At 54.8% G+C, this 14,717-nt stretch overlaps 1 protein-coding gene across 1 annotated transcript in view; it reads right to left on the bottom strand.

Annotated features, from left to right (window-relative positions):
- Window positions 1-14,717, bottom strand: part of COL22A1 (collagen type XXII alpha 1 chain) — a 244,538-nt gene that overhangs the window by 99,546 nt on the left and 130,275 nt on the right. The window contains exons 24-32 of the mRNA XM_021088863.2: window positions 13,260-13,313; window positions 12,647-12,700; window positions 12,470-12,523; window positions 11,189-11,242; window positions 7,677-7,721; window positions 7,115-7,177; window positions 6,702-6,755; window positions 3,056-3,097; window positions 228-260 (exon numbers count right to left, since the gene is read on the bottom strand). Coding sequence (XP_020944522.1) covers window positions 228-260; window positions 3,056-3,097; window positions 6,702-6,755; window positions 7,115-7,177; window positions 7,677-7,721; window positions 11,189-11,242; window positions 12,470-12,523; window positions 12,647-12,700; window positions 13,260-13,313 — 453 coding nt within the window. The remainder of the gene's footprint in view (window positions 1-227; window positions 261-3,055; window positions 3,098-6,701; window positions 6,756-7,114; window positions 7,178-7,676; window positions 7,722-11,188; window positions 11,243-12,469; window positions 12,524-12,646; window positions 12,701-13,259; window positions 13,314-14,717) is intronic.

The following is a 14,717-nucleotide window of genomic DNA, read 5'->3' as shown; positions in this document are numbered from 1 at the left end:
GTCCTGTCCAGTGCTGGGGCTGGTGCCTTGCAGGGCCCATTCCCTGCCGGCTGCCAGGACAAGGTCTAAAAGCCCAGACACCTGGCAGTGACTCATAGGTTGGGGCTGAGAGTCAGGACGCAGCCCTGGCCCAGCTCCCAGAGCCCCCAGGACCTGGCGAGCCAGGCTAGGGGGAGGTGGGGGACACCAGGCAGCACCGGTGGGGTTGGGGGGCGGCTGCTACTTACAGGTATCCTTGGGTGCGGAGTGGCCAGGGACATCTGCGAAGGAAACCACAGAAATGAGAACGACGTGAATCCATTTTCACCACCTGCCTCTGAGACACGGACCAAGGGCACCTCGAGTGATTATCAACGGTGACAATTTGCTCACATATTCCTTTGAAGTCCCTGAGCATGCACGAAGTCAGCAAAGCACAGGGCTTAGATGTGGGGCTCCGGAGTCCCACAGTCTGAGCTCAGACCCCGTCACCTTTAAAACCACGTGACCTCAGACACCTGCCAGCCTCTATGCTCTCACGGGTGAAATGGGGGTGACATATCCTCCACGCGGGGTGGGCTGAGGCCGAAACAGACAAGGGCGTGCACGTCATCAGAGCCGGCCCGGGATGGCCGGATCCTTCCAGCACGCTCCTCTTCACTCTCAGCAGCTGCCGGCCGTGGCCCAGGTGAGGACGAAGCCAGGCTGCAGGCTCAGCGCTGGGCACGGAGAGCTCAGCTTGTGCAAACCCTGTCTCTGCAGATGAAGACCCCGGGGACCGGCCCCTCGCAGCCCTCCTGCCAGGCTGCATGGATCCCTCCCAGGCTCACAGCTCTGCACCTGCTGCTCCTCTGGCCCAGAACGCGCTCCCCTCCTGCCTCTCTCTCAGGGCCTGTGCCGCGGTGCCCCCTCCTCTCCACTCAAATATGAACCAGGCCCCTTGTTGTGCAGCCCTCACTTTGCCTTGATAGCATTTACTGTCATTTGCAAGTCAGGTTTATCTGGGCCACCAGGAGTCTGGCACTTTCCTCCCTGACTAGTCTGTAAAGCTCCACAGCATCCGAACTTTGCCAGCGTCTGGCTCACAGCCAGCGCTCAGATAAAAGCGAAAGGACAAGAGCGTATCATGGATTCTGGCCCCAAAGCACAATGGGTTCAGAATGGAAGGTCTCTAGACCGTGCCCTCCAATCCCAGGGTTTTTTCCGAGAAGAAACCATTGTTTTTCAGATTAACATATTTGTGTATCTTTCCATATAATTCTGAATGTACAGAAATGCCTAACTCTGCATGAGCGTTACGTAGTTAGTAACGGCAAAAGCGCTGTTATTATTTATGTTCTTGCCATGTAGTAACACAGCATATACTTTCACAGTAACCCTAAGAAGTAGGGTATCTGTTTTGGCCCTCATTTATGGCAGAAGAAACTGGAAAGACAGAGAAGGAATCGACTGCACGGAGCTCACACAGCCAGTGAACTCTGGAGCAGGAGCTGGCACCACAGCCACCGGCCGCGGGGTCCATGCCAGCCTTCCCACACACCGCAATTCACAAGTCAGTTTTTCCACTTAATTTTCCTTGCGTATCGGCATCTTGCAAAGCCATGTACATAGTGTACGCGTCTGTTTATTTTTTTGAAGCGGGACTCCATGATACGCGTGTTCTGCAGTTTAGTTAATTCTGTGCTTCCGGTCAGCTTGGTCTGCCTGTTTTGTTTTGTTTTGTTTTCCATTTTTCTCGAGTTTTACGGCAGCGCGGTCGATGGACAACGTAGCGACCACTTCTGCTGAACAGCAAAGGGGTGCAGGGATACGGAGACACACAGGCTGTCGTTTTTCATTCTCAGCCACACTGCAAGGTACACCCTTAGACGTGATTTTGTAAATACACACAATGCAAAGAGTTCTTTAGGATGGACGCCTAGAAATGGAATCTCTCTACACCACTGGGGAGACGGTTTATATGCGGGTACCCAGTCACTTCTCAAATAAGTCACCAGATAGCTTCCCATACACAGCACTGCCCCTTCCCTTCAGGCTTTGCTACACGAAGCAGTTCCAGCCTCCAGCGACGACGTCAAACGACCCGTTCTGACTTTCGATTTGATTCCGAGGTTCTTTCAGCATCTTTATGGAACGGCTGAGTCTCGTTTCAATGGGAGTGAGGGTGGGGGGAGACTGGGTTGTGAGACAGTGATTTACATGCATAAAACCCACAGGGAACACATCTTTGTCAGATGGCAAACGGGACTCTGGGTGTCCCGGCTCCTTCATCTCCTGCCCTCCGCACTGAGGCAGTCTCCTGCTTCCCCGCTAAATGACCACTTCCCCTAATGGCCCTGTCGTGGCCAGCCCCTGGAGCTGTGCTCTGCTTCCCTGAAATCATCTGTTCAAAGCCCAGAATGTCAAGGCTGGAAAGAAACATTCATACGAAAAAAAAAAAAAAAGACATGCAAAAAATATGTCCATGTGTTTAAATAGCCTTTTAAAAAAATCAGTATTTATGTACCAGAAGCTGTGCTATGTACCTTATATTATTTCAGTTAATTTTTACTACAAATGTACAAAATAGCTGGGTATAACAGTTTTTCTTAACAGATGAGAAAATTGATTCTTTTTGATATTAAACAACATATCCAAGACCACAATGCTGGTGAATGGACCTGCTGGGATTCAAACCCACTTTTTTCCTGGCTCCAAAGCCCATGCTCTTACTCATGGCTCAACACCAATTCACGATGCCCACCCTCAGGCCTCCGGAGGGGAAAGCACGAGCCATGGCTGTGTCCTCTCCCTGCGGTCTGAGGCCGGACAAGCTGTGTCTTGTCGCTGGACCCTGTTTCCCCATATGTGACAGGTGCGTACGGATTCTCAGTGTCCAGCAGGGTTCTGATCAGCAGTGACTGTGTGTGCTGAATACAATGAGTCAACAAGCACAAGTGGTTTTTAGAGAAGCTACGCCCTTTTGGATTACAGGGCCTCTGGATAGTCCCGGTACGGGAAAACGCCCTTAAAGAGACATTTAGAACTAAGTGCCATGTGTGCAGAAGGAGAAAGGATTAGAAGCAGAGTAACTTACAGTTCCTGGTAATCCAGGGGGGCCTGCTGGACCAGCTTCACCCTAGATGGAAGAAATGGAAAATAAACAGCCATTAACCCTGATGCCCGTTCTGCTCATCCTGGGATACCTTCCCCAGACAACAGAACCACCTGCCCCTGCGTCTACCTGGGTGGACGGATAGATAGATGGATGGATGGATAGATTCCAGATTATAAAATAGTTCAGACATATCAAAACTTTGTTTGGAGAAGCATCCGTGCTGATGCGGCAGCTCTTGCTCATTTACACCATATATTCTTTGTTTTTTTTCTTTTTCGGGCCGCACCCATGGCATATGGAAGTTCCCAGGCTAGGGGTCAAATGAGACCTGTAGCTGCTGGCCTACCCCCCAGCCACAGCAATGCAGGATCCGAGCTGGGTCTGGGGTGTTGCCTCAGCAAAGGGCAACGCTGGATCCTTGACCCACGGAGCAAGGCCAGGGGTCAAACCCGCATCCTCATGGATCCTAGTCGGATTTGTTACTGCTGAGCCACGACAGAAGTCCTGTATCACTCTGTCCCCTTCCACGGCGCCGTGGAAACAGCGATCCACTATCCGTCTCCCCGGTGAGGACAATTCGGTGACTTCCATTGGCTGCAGCCATGACCACGCGGCGGCAACCATCTCCTAGAACCTTCTCCGGGCCCTGCCCCAGCCTCTTTGGAGGGGACAGGCTCTGCTCAGGGACCTGAGGGGCGAATGTCACATTCCCGTACATGGCAAAGGCTCGGGAGTTGAACCACCTGAACCTGAAGCCTAACTCTACCCTTTTATGCGGGATTGTCCTTCCGCTGGCAGGCTTTCGGTCTGGAAAGTGACAGCAGTGCACGCAGCTCACAGCATCGGGTGGGGACCCAGTGAGGCCATCCTCAGTGGGGCCCGTAAGGAAGGAATCGCTGCTGTTGTCCTTCCTTCTTTCTGCCCTGAGGAAAGGAGGTCACTGGGCCTCTCCGCGCGGGAGCAACGGACCCCAAAGCCCATCATTCCGCGGGAGCCACGAAGGTGTCAGGACATGGATGTCCAGGCCCAGGGGTGCTCCTGGCGTCGCAGGGCCAGGTCTCTGGCAGGCCTGGGGCCACATGTGGTTACTGGTGGACACATGAATGAGGCTGGCTTGAGGGGCGAGGCTGCGCTTAGTATCGATGACGTAATAATCAAAAGCAGTTACATTGTTTTCTACGACACTCCCGTGGTTACAGAGGCTTCCATTCCAGGTACCAGGCTGCTCTTCCACGTGCATGAATTCCTTTACTCTCCAGTTCAACGCAACAGAGTGCGTCCCATCCCCCATTCCACGGATGCAGAAACGGAAGCACAACCACACTCAGGCACCTGCCCAGAGGGCCTCTGGCCAAGATGGAAATTAGCAGAGACCCTCATGGCCCACCCGCCTCACTGCACCTGCTACGAAGTCCTGGAGCCCCTTCCCGCCTTGAGCCACCTGGCCTGCTTCCCCCCCACCCCCCACCCCGCATTAGGAAAGGTTTGTGGCCCACTCCTCACCCCGCCCCTGAAGGGAGATTATAGGCCCCCAACCAAGCAGCAAGGGTATGGTAAGACTCTCTCCTCTCTCCTTTGTCCCTGGGCTGTAAAAACACATCTCGCTTGGGGGTGGCTCTCCCCGGTCATCGGGAAGTCATTCCACTGCTCCAGCAGCCCTTCTATTCTCACTAAACTCTCCTTCTCTCTATCTCACTGGAGAAAGAAGACAGCAGGAGAATCCAGAGACACCGAACCATGCTGACCCGAGTTCCAGATGCTCCAAAGCGAAAAACACCTTCTCAGGGCCACCTGCATGATCTGAGCTCACCCAGTTCTCTTCCTGACACGGGTGACCTCATGCTCCAGAACCCACCTCACCCAAGTCAACTGACCCCCCATGAAAAAGTCCAGACCATCAAAGCTGAGTGTCCCCAGCGGCAGGTAGGAACAGACATAAAAGAAAAGATTGGAGGAGAGATGGTTTCCCGCCCCGAGGGTCCCCAAGTCCAGCCTTCCAGAAGGGGCCCCCGTCCCCCCGCCGGGCTGTGGGCCAGGGCGGCGCCCAGGTGGCTCTCTGACTTAGAGAAGCAGGTTTGGTTGGAGAAGGATCAAGAGTTCTGCAGTTCACGTGACCGCCTGGGTTCCGGGCCTGCTCCTCCACAGTTTAACTCTCGAAGCCCCAGGGGACAAAGGAGCAGTGTCCCCCTTCCTACTGAGATGCCCTGGGGCCAAAATGCTCCCAGTGGGTGGTGGGGAGGACGTGGACTGGCCCAGGCAGGCGTGCACAGGGCACAGCCAGAAGGGGGCGCTATTGCCTTAATGTTTTCAGATTTTTTTTTTTTTTAAACCAGAATTGTCTGTTATTACATATACCCCGAGAGGAAAAGAAAAGCAGGCCAGATTCTTTGGAAGCTTGAATGTGATTCTGCTGTGGCCCCGGCAATGCTGCCAAAGCAATAAAAGGGGCTTAATGCTCTCGCTGAGTCCTCTGCATCCTGGAAATGAGTTTCTCAAATAAAAATTGCATTTCTGAAACGTCCAGGGGAGCAGCAGGCCTGAATGGCTTACCCACCAAAGCCCTTTCCATTCCAGGATCTCTATTTATAGATCGCAGGTCGGTCCAGAACAAAGCCCTCAGCCTTCCACCCTGCAGCGGGGGATGGGACGTGAGCAGGTCCAGGTTGGAGGAGAGCAGGACACAGTGGGAAGGGACGGCAGGCCCTTCAGGGGTGTGACCACTGGCTCTGTGGGCTGGCCTCTGTGAGGTGCGGAGCTGCGAGCAGCCAGGACGCTTCCCAGACTGGGCTTCTGGTCCTGACTCGACTGCCCTCCATCCGTGGAACCTGGCCTCCCTCGGCCTCAGTTTTCTCATCTATAAACTGGAGGGGGGGGGTTGCTGATAACATGAGCATCCCGGGTCACTGTGCAGTGATCCTGTGATCCTGGGACACGGGCAAGTCCAGACCTGAGAGCGCTTAGGCTTTTTACAACAGCCTGCAGGGAGGGCCGCAGGCACGCGCTCCCGCCTCCGCCCATCTGGCCACTGTAGTCACGATCCATCACCGTTTTACAGAAGAGACTGAGGAGTTCCTGCTGTGGCTCAGCAGGTTAAGGCCCTGACGTTGTCTCTGAGGATGTGGATTCAATCCCTGGCCTTGCTCAGTGGGTTAGGGATCCGGCATTGCCGTGAGCTGTGGTGTAGGTCGCAGATGTGGCTCAGATCCCGTGTTGCTGTGGCTGTGGTGCAGGCCCACAGCTGCAGCTCCAATTCGACCCCTAGCCCGGGAACTTCCATATGCTGTGGGTGCGGCCCCAAAAAGTAAAAAAAAAAAAAAAAAAAAAAAAAAAAAAAAAAAAAAAAAAAGAGAGAGAGAGAGAGAGAGAGAGACTGAGTACCCATGGACTTTGGAGTCTAAGGGCTCCTGGATACCAGCCCGTGTGAGCAGAACTACTTCAGGCCAGCAAGTGAAGCCCGGGGAGGTGAGACGGGATGCTCCAAACCACACATGGGACAGAACCGAAACTGGAACCCCGGCCACCGCTTCGACTCCAGGGTGCTCTCCCTGAAGGCAACACACAGAACCGACAAAGGGAGGCTTGGCAGCTCCTGGAGCCGACGGCCACGATGCCAGAGAGCTCCTACCTTTTCTCCTCGGTCCCCTTTCAGTCCCGGGAGCCCCAGCTCCCCTCGCTCTCCCTGCAAAGAAAGGCAAGTGGGAAACATCAGGGCTCATTTGAGTGGAGGGGCCGCCTCGTGCAGGTGAAGACCAAGTTCAAGGGATGTCCCTCCAGCGACACGCAAAGCACCCAGTTCTCCACCTGGCACCTGGCAGACGACACCGCTCACCCTGTGCCTGTAAATTGCATCCGAAGATGGCCCACCCTTTTCAGAGCCATCCCTCCGCCTCTGTCCTTCTGTTCCAGCTCCTGGACCAGGCCAGCCTGACCGCCTTCCTCTTCTCTTCCGCAAAGATGGGGAATACGCCCCAACCCCAGCCCGGTGGCCACCCAGCCCCCAAGGGTCCAAGACTGCCCTCCAGGGCACAGGCCACTTACCCGTGCTCCCTTCTCTCCCCTCACACCTGGGGATCCCAGAGCGCCGGGGAGCCCTGCCTCCCCCTGTGGAAAGAACGTAGCCCCCACTCAGTGGGCTCTCAGGATGAGCAGCCACATCTGCTGCCCAGCCCCCCGGAGCCCCCGGGCTGAGAGGGGGTAACACGGAAAGTGAAATAGTGGAGAGGGGAGATCTCGAGCGTGGGGGCACTGGGGCGCCCCCAAGCGCCTGCTGACTCTGCTACCCCTCTGGGAACCCTTGTTTCGCCTCCTCATCCCGTGGACCAGCCAGGGTCACCTCCTGGTCACCTGTCCTGAGATCCCCCGGGTCTGAGGACAATCCCAGGCCTGCCCACCCTCACCTGCGTGGCACCACCCGCTGCACCCATGCAATTGCTCTTGGTCCATGGTGGCGACACCAGGAACAACCCAGAAACCGGTGCAGGCCACGCTAACAGTCATGGGGTGGGTGAGTGAAGGCGTGACGTGACTGGCGCGGGGGCCCAGGGGACACGAAAGACAAGGCGGAGGGAGCAGGACGCCCTGAGGGATCAGACCCACAGACCTTCTCTCCAGGCCGGCCCGCCAGGCCCTGCTCGCCACCGTCACCCTGCAGACAGAACAGCAGACACCTCGTTACTCTCCGCTTATTACGCCGTCGCTGACACGCAGCACCTGTCAGCCGCAACCCCTGATTCTGAGCAAGCAGCACAAGCGCCACAGGCTTCAGCAACAGTGTTGAGCGTTCCCGGAGCCCGGCTTCCACACTCCCCCACACGGTTTTTTGCTGCCCTCCAAAGACACAGCTTCTGGAAGTCCCGCTGTGGCTCGAAGGGGTTGGTGCCCTCTCTGGAATGCAGGGATGCAGGTTTGATCCCTGGCCCAGCGCAGTGGGTTAAGGCGCCTGCATTGCTACAGCTGCGGCTTGGATCTGAACCCTGGCCTGTCTGAAGTGGCCAAAAAATTTTTTTTTAAATAAAAAATACTTTTTTGAAAATGACACAGCTTCTGGAACTGCCCTGACAAAGTTTATTCCGGTGGAATCCATTCTTCCTGAATCGAGATGCTCGCAGTGCAAAACGATGAGAAGGAACTGAAATCAGGACTCCCAGGGCCACCCCGGTCTGAGATTTGCTGCCCTTCAAGGAAACCCAGGCCCCGGGCCGGTTCCATGATGGAGAAGAGGTCTGATGAGCCTGTCGGGCCAGCCGCGGCTGTGGTTCAGGCTCTCTGGGGAAACAGGAGGAGCCCACTGGCGGCTGAGGGCGCGCTTCCCTCTCCCATAGCGGTGACAATAAAGACCAGTCTGGGATGAAATGTCACTAAACATCTAAAGTTATACTGGAAAGCCAGCCCCCAGCGGGGACACACTGGTTCCAGGAGCTTGGATGAAGTTTCGTCCTTGGCCATCAGGTCCCTGCCTAGCGTTCTGCAGACACGTTTGAGGGGGGTGGCGGGCACAGGTGCCTCTCCTCTGATCCCACAGCATCAGGCTGCTGGGCTTCCCAGGTCCCTGTAAGTCACTGATGCAGAGAGGTGTGGTGGGTGGGGCGGAGAGACTGTCGTTTCTTTCTTCTTTTTTTCTTTTCTTTTCTTTTTTTCTTTTCTTTTGACAGCCATGTCTAGTGTCTCGAGGAATACTAACTTCTCCGATGCCAATTTCTTCCTAACACGATGCTACTGAGTAAAACCCTTAGTAGATCTCCATAAGGAAATGTGGTTTTCTGAGAAATAAACGGGCACATGAAAGAATGAACGAATGAATGGGTGTGATGACACATAAGGATTTTCGCTGCAGCGATGCCAGACGCCGCTGGCACTGAAGGCTGTAGCGCACCACCACTTAGCAGAGAGAAAGGAAAAAGAAAGAAAGCAAAGAAGCTAAAAATATGCTTTAGCAGCTTGCACGCATTTCTTCTGGCCGCTCTGGTGCCACCAGGGCCGCTGGTGTCCAGAGTCAGTGCACAGAGACATTCTAGATGCCCTCCAGTTCCCCCATCAACTCCCAGTGTTTACAAGCACAATCAGTAAGAACCGCGCTAACCAGAACTGTGCAAATGCTTGCTACACAAATGCTCACTTTAAAGCTGCTGGGACGGTAACACCTCTGCAGGGGCAACTGGTTCTCACGTGCTGAGAAAGGCGCTGGGGGCTGAGGTTGGGTAGAAGGCCTTTTGAAGGCCATGTGAAGTGCCCCCCAAACCCTAAGCCAAAGGCACCACCCATGAAGGGCTGGGCGCCACTCTGAACTCTTGACATGAGCCAAAGTGGTCAATGCAGTGACTCACCCTGCAATCAGTTGGTTCCCTGAGGGGACTTAAGAACCTGCCACCCAAGACGTATCCATAACCTCCTTCAAAGAGATCCATCTTTAGTTGGCACGATGTCAAAATAAACTAACGAACAGGACCTCCTGCCAGGTCTCCTTTGAAGCTACAAGGTATGTTCTACAAGTATCATAATTCACAGTTTTGAACCTTCTAGAGAAATGCTTTAAACATATTACACTGGAAATCATACAAAAATGACACATAAGCTGCAGTAATAGACGTCTCTAAATCCTTCAGCCATTAGGGGTTAGCATAAATACAAAACATGTAGGAGTTCCCTTGTGGAGCAGCAGGTTAAGGGTCCGGCAATGTCTCTGCAGTGGCTCAGGTCACTACCGAGGCTGGGGTTCGATCCCTAGCTCGGTCCAGTGAGTTAAAGGATCGGGTGTTGACTGGATTCTATCCCTGGCCCAGGAACTTCCATATGCTGCAGGTGCAACCATAAAATAAATGTATATATAGATGAAAAGACTAAGGGGCCCAGAGGGCCTCTCTAACGTCACCCTAAAACTTCTCCTGATGGAGCACCTTCATCTGCAGAATCGTTCACAGGGAACTCAACGGGGATAGACTGCCTCTGAAGACTGTTGAATGGAGTGTTGAAATTCATACAGTGTCAGCCTAGAAGGATTTGCCAGCTCGCAGATCTGAAGAAACACAGCTCTAAGGTCTGGGTGACTCCATAAAATCCATGAAGTCAAAAATGGAAAATAATAGCAAACTATGCAGACACTTTAAGTTATTTTCAGAACGTGACTGAATTTCAGCCAATCCATCAAGCACTGGAAGGTGGGCGGGTGTTTATGAGACCATGAGAGTCACCCACAAACCCCTGGGGCAGCATTTGCGTGGACAAAACACGGCATGTTACACGTCATTACATTTCAGTCTTTGGGGATCATTATAAATATTTCTTAAAAAGCGAAAGCTGAGTCTTAAAAATGAAAGGCTGCTGTGCTTGCGAGTGGTAGCAGGATGGCTCGCTGTGCCCTGCTGGGAGCAAGAGGGCCAGGTCTCAGCATCGCTGAATCTGAGATGCAGGGTTTCCAAGAAGATGCTTCTCCCACCCTGCGCCCCGCGGGCATCCCGAGATGTGGGGGGCGCTGATAATCTGGGCATGTTCTGCTCTGTTTTCATTTGGTTTTCTCAAGGATGACCACTTGGTGAAAACGCAAGGCAGCAGGGAAGCTCGGGGCCATGGATCTGCCCATCAGCCCTTCACTGACAGCCAGGCGACCTGAGTCCTGCCTCCCGGGGCGGCAGGGTCACCACAGGTCACTGGGCTCTGTCCAGGCCATGCTGTGTCCTTGCTGGGCCGGGTCTGTTACCCACCCACCCAGGGAACCCTTGCTGAGAGTGCCTGCCACATGCTGGACCCTGGGCTGGGAGAGGGGACCGTGGTGGCCAAGACCCAGTCACTGCCCTGAACTAGTTCTTAACCCGGGAGGGCGTGAGGTGCTGTGGGGGGAGCGACGGGACTTCTTCCCAAGGCCACTGCTCCCCCCGGGTGCTCTCTCCTCGAGCCACAGGTCTCCTTGGGTCCCAGGACCGTGCCTGCCCCTTTGCTCCTCTGGCCTCGAGGTGCAGAGGCTCTGCTGCTGCCAGTCCCGGGGCGAGGGTGTCACCACGGTCCTTCCTGCCCGACCCCAGCCCACAGAGATGCCCTGCCCTGGCACCGAGGTTTGCACAAGACCCAAGGGCGCCGTTTAGAGTAAGGAGCATGAGGGGAAGGGGGCCGAGTCCCTACCCGCGGGCCAGGCTGTCCAGGCAGACCGTCCTCCCCTCTCTCTCCGGGGTCTCCCTGCAAGGAAAGCAACGAAGAGTAAGCAGGAGGGGCTGGGCTCGGAGGCGACACACCGGGGACCAGACACAGGCTGGAAGGAAGACCCCTGGGACGGAGGTGTACCGAACTCGAGTTCTGTGTGACCTTGGGGACCAAAACCAGCAGCTCAAACCACCCCAAGATGCCAGAGTCGATGGCTCAACCTTTGACTTATTTTTTTATTTTTTTGTCTTTTTGTCCTTTTTTTAGGGCTGCACCTGCGGCATATGGAGGTTCCCAGGCTAGGGGTCCAACTGGAGCTGTAGCTGCCGGCCTACGCCACAGCCACAGCAACGCGGGATCCGAGCCACATCTGCGACCTACACCACAGCTCATGGCAACCCTGGATCCTTAACCCACTGAGGGAGGCCAGGGATGGAACCCGCACCCTCATGGTTCCTAGTCGGATTCGTTCACCACTGCGCCACGACGGGAACGCCCACCTTTGATTTATAAGGACGTAACTGAAGAGAAATGCTGTTCTCCTACCCACGGGTTCAGAGGAAGGAAGCTTCAGCCTAAGCGCCGAGACTACAAATACCTGCTTAGCCCTTGTGTCTTGGAAAACAAGTCAGCAGGATGGAGAATATTTGCATAAACTGCCCAGAAAATTAAGTTAAATCCATACGTATTCTGTATCTTGTCATGAAAAAGTGGGAGTTTTCTAAACCTGCTCATTGAAAAGGATGCTGCATTTCCCCAGAATATCCAAACGTTGCTTTTCCAGGTCTGCTGACACACATCCTTGGACGTCTGTATGTTTTTGCCAGGAGAGGGTGAAGTTCACTCGTTAAAATGCTGGCTGCGTGGCGTTTTAATTGTCCATCTGAAGTGGGTAAACCGCGAACTCGCTCCCCAGTTTTCCGACAGTTAACCTCTGCCTCTTTTCTCAATGATCTCGGGGTAATGAGCCCCAGCAGAATATATCTGAAGTTGAAGTCTCTGATTATGTGTGTAAGAGGATCTGAAAGGGTTTCCTCCTCGCAGATAAATTAGGTACATGCTCCTAACAGATTAAAGTCCTGGGCCTCACATGGTCCCCCAGTTACCTGAGTGGAAGTGAGGGGCTGGCCTTGCAAACCCGAATATTCCCGAGCCCCTCAAGATGCCAAGCGTGACCCAGGGCCCAGGCTCCATGTACTTTTATTCACCAACAATCAAGCATCTCTTTGGCATCTGTATTTTCATTCCCAAACTCACACCGACCTTGGGGCCCGGCAGGCCTGGGGGTCCATTCAGCCCGTCCTTTCCAGGTGGTCCCTGGGCCAAGAGGGAAAAAAACAGACCAACGTGAAAGGCCTGGTTACAGGGAAGGGGCCCTGGCGTCCAGCCCGTGGGCCCGACGCAGAGCCGGGGAGAGAGGGCGGGGCTCCGGTCACTCACCGCCGGCCCGGGGTGCCCGGGTTTTCCCGGGAAGCCGATCTCTCCAGGTAAACCCTGCAGAGGGACCACAGGGAACGTGAGTCTGAACTCTTCCAAGCACGCGAGCCTCCCTCCCAGCGCCTCTCCGGGCAGGAGCCCAGGTCTTGGGGAAATCTGGTGGCCCTGATGTGTGATGTCACAGCTCCAAGGCTGGGCAGCCCAGGGCTCCTCGGGGCTGCAGCCGGGCCGTCACCTTCGTTCCCACCTGGTGGGATGGCTGGGCCCCTCCCCCACCCCCCGCAGGTCCCCACCCCCCATGCTCTGCCCACAGGCGACTTTCCCAGACGCTCCTGAGGTGGGGGAGGGGAAGGTCTCTGAGCCAAAGCACCCACTCCTGAAAGACCCCAAAGGGCAACCCCAGACCCCCGTGCCTCCCAAAGCGCTTCTTTAGAGCAGCCACTGATGTGCTCCGGGACCTCAGGTGCCACTTGCAATTTAAGGGCCCCCAGCAGTGGCTGCCGTTGCTCTGGTCTCAGACAGTCAGGTGGCCCTACACAAAGGTGTCCCCAGCTCCCACAGCCAGGAAATTTCCCTCTAAGTGCCCTGGGAAGAGAAAAATCAAAGCCAGTCTCACCGGGGGGCCTCCGGGTCCAGGGGGGCCTGGAACGCCAGGTGATCCTGGGGGGCCCTGAAAAGAGAGCACGGCCTGGGTTACGCGAATGTGTGGGAGTGGCCGCCCGGGCACACGGTCCTTTGAGAGAGGAGAGGACAGGGACACAGGGATGCAGCTTTATCTCAAAGACCTTACTTTTTCAACAAAAAGGAACAAAAGCAAAAAGGAAAGATCTGAAATAAATTGGCAAAATGTTAACCTGTGCGGGTCTATTGCTGTCTGTTATGTTACCTATTCTGCTATACATTTAAAATACTGGAGCACTTAAAATAAACAGATGTGGAGCTCCTGCTGTGGCACAATGGGATCAGTGGTGTCTCTGGAGTGCTGGGATGCAGGTTCCATCCCCCGCCTGGCACAGTGAGGTGAAGATCCAGCATCATTGCAGCTGTGGCACAGGTTGCAACCATGGCTGGGATCTGATCCCTGGCCCAGGAATTCCATATGCCGTGGGGCGACCAAAAAAGAAAATGAACATAACATAATATACTATACTATATACACATGCTGTGAATACACACGGTGGGTTAATCTATTAATGAGTATCTTCTAGAACAGTGGTTCCCCAGCATCTTCAGCCCTGAATCACCGGGATGAATACACAGGTCTGTTTAAAGCCCCCTCTCTCCACTGCACAAGCTCTAGGAGACGTACCTCTCGCCTCTGTTCAGCTGTCTCTCCAGAAAAGCCCTCCCATGTGTCTCCCTTCTCGGGCGGATGTCTCCACCTTTCTGAAACTTTCCGCAATTCCCCAGGCAGAATTAATCACCGCCCCCCCCCAAGCTGAAGGCCAGTGTAAGTGTGTTCATCTGACCCACGCGCCCTCAAAGGCAGAGGCCCCTCCTCTTCCCCCTGCATCTCGTCTGGCCGGCGGCAAGCCCAGGGCCTGAAATAGAGCAGGGGCTCAAGGAATGTTTGAAGCGGTGTCCACTGGGGACACCGCTGAGAGAGCTGTGCCTTCAGCGAGAACAATATCATGTCACCACTAGAGGGCAAGAAATACTAAAAAATGGCCAAGGTTGCTACAACGGTGGACAGCTCCCGTTCCTCCCTCTGGGGGCGCTGGTGAGTCAACAGAGGGCAGAGAAAGGCAGCATTTATCGAACCAAACTTTTGGTGGCACCAGGACCTGGCATTGTGTTGCTCATTCAGTGCTGGCAAGTCTTTGCGGGTAGTGCCTACTTTCATGAGGAGACATCTGCGTGGAGCTGGCAGCGCTGGACAGTGGCCTGGGTAGGTACCAGTGCAAGGTCCCCTAATGGGTGAGGGCGGGGGAGGGCACCAAAGAAGGCTGGTGACCCCGGGCTCGAGCGCTCTACGCAGGCACTGACCATGACATCGGCTTTCCTGGATGCAGCAAGCGACACTTCGGAATCGTGGCCTTGGGACCTTACCAATGACAGGCAATGACTGCTGTTG

This window comes from Sus scrofa, chromosome 4 (genome assembly GCF_054392235.1).
Source record: "Sus scrofa isolate SSC_HxYL_T2T_F1_AM1 chromosome 4, Sscrofa_HxYL_maternal_Yorkshire_Landrace_v2.0, whole genome shotgun sequence".
In the NCBI taxonomy this organism is placed as follows: domain Eukaryota; kingdom Metazoa; phylum Chordata; class Mammalia; order Artiodactyla; family Suidae; genus Sus; species Sus scrofa.
Note: the sequence above shows the minus strand (reverse complement) of the source record. Positions and strands in the feature narration are given on the sequence as shown.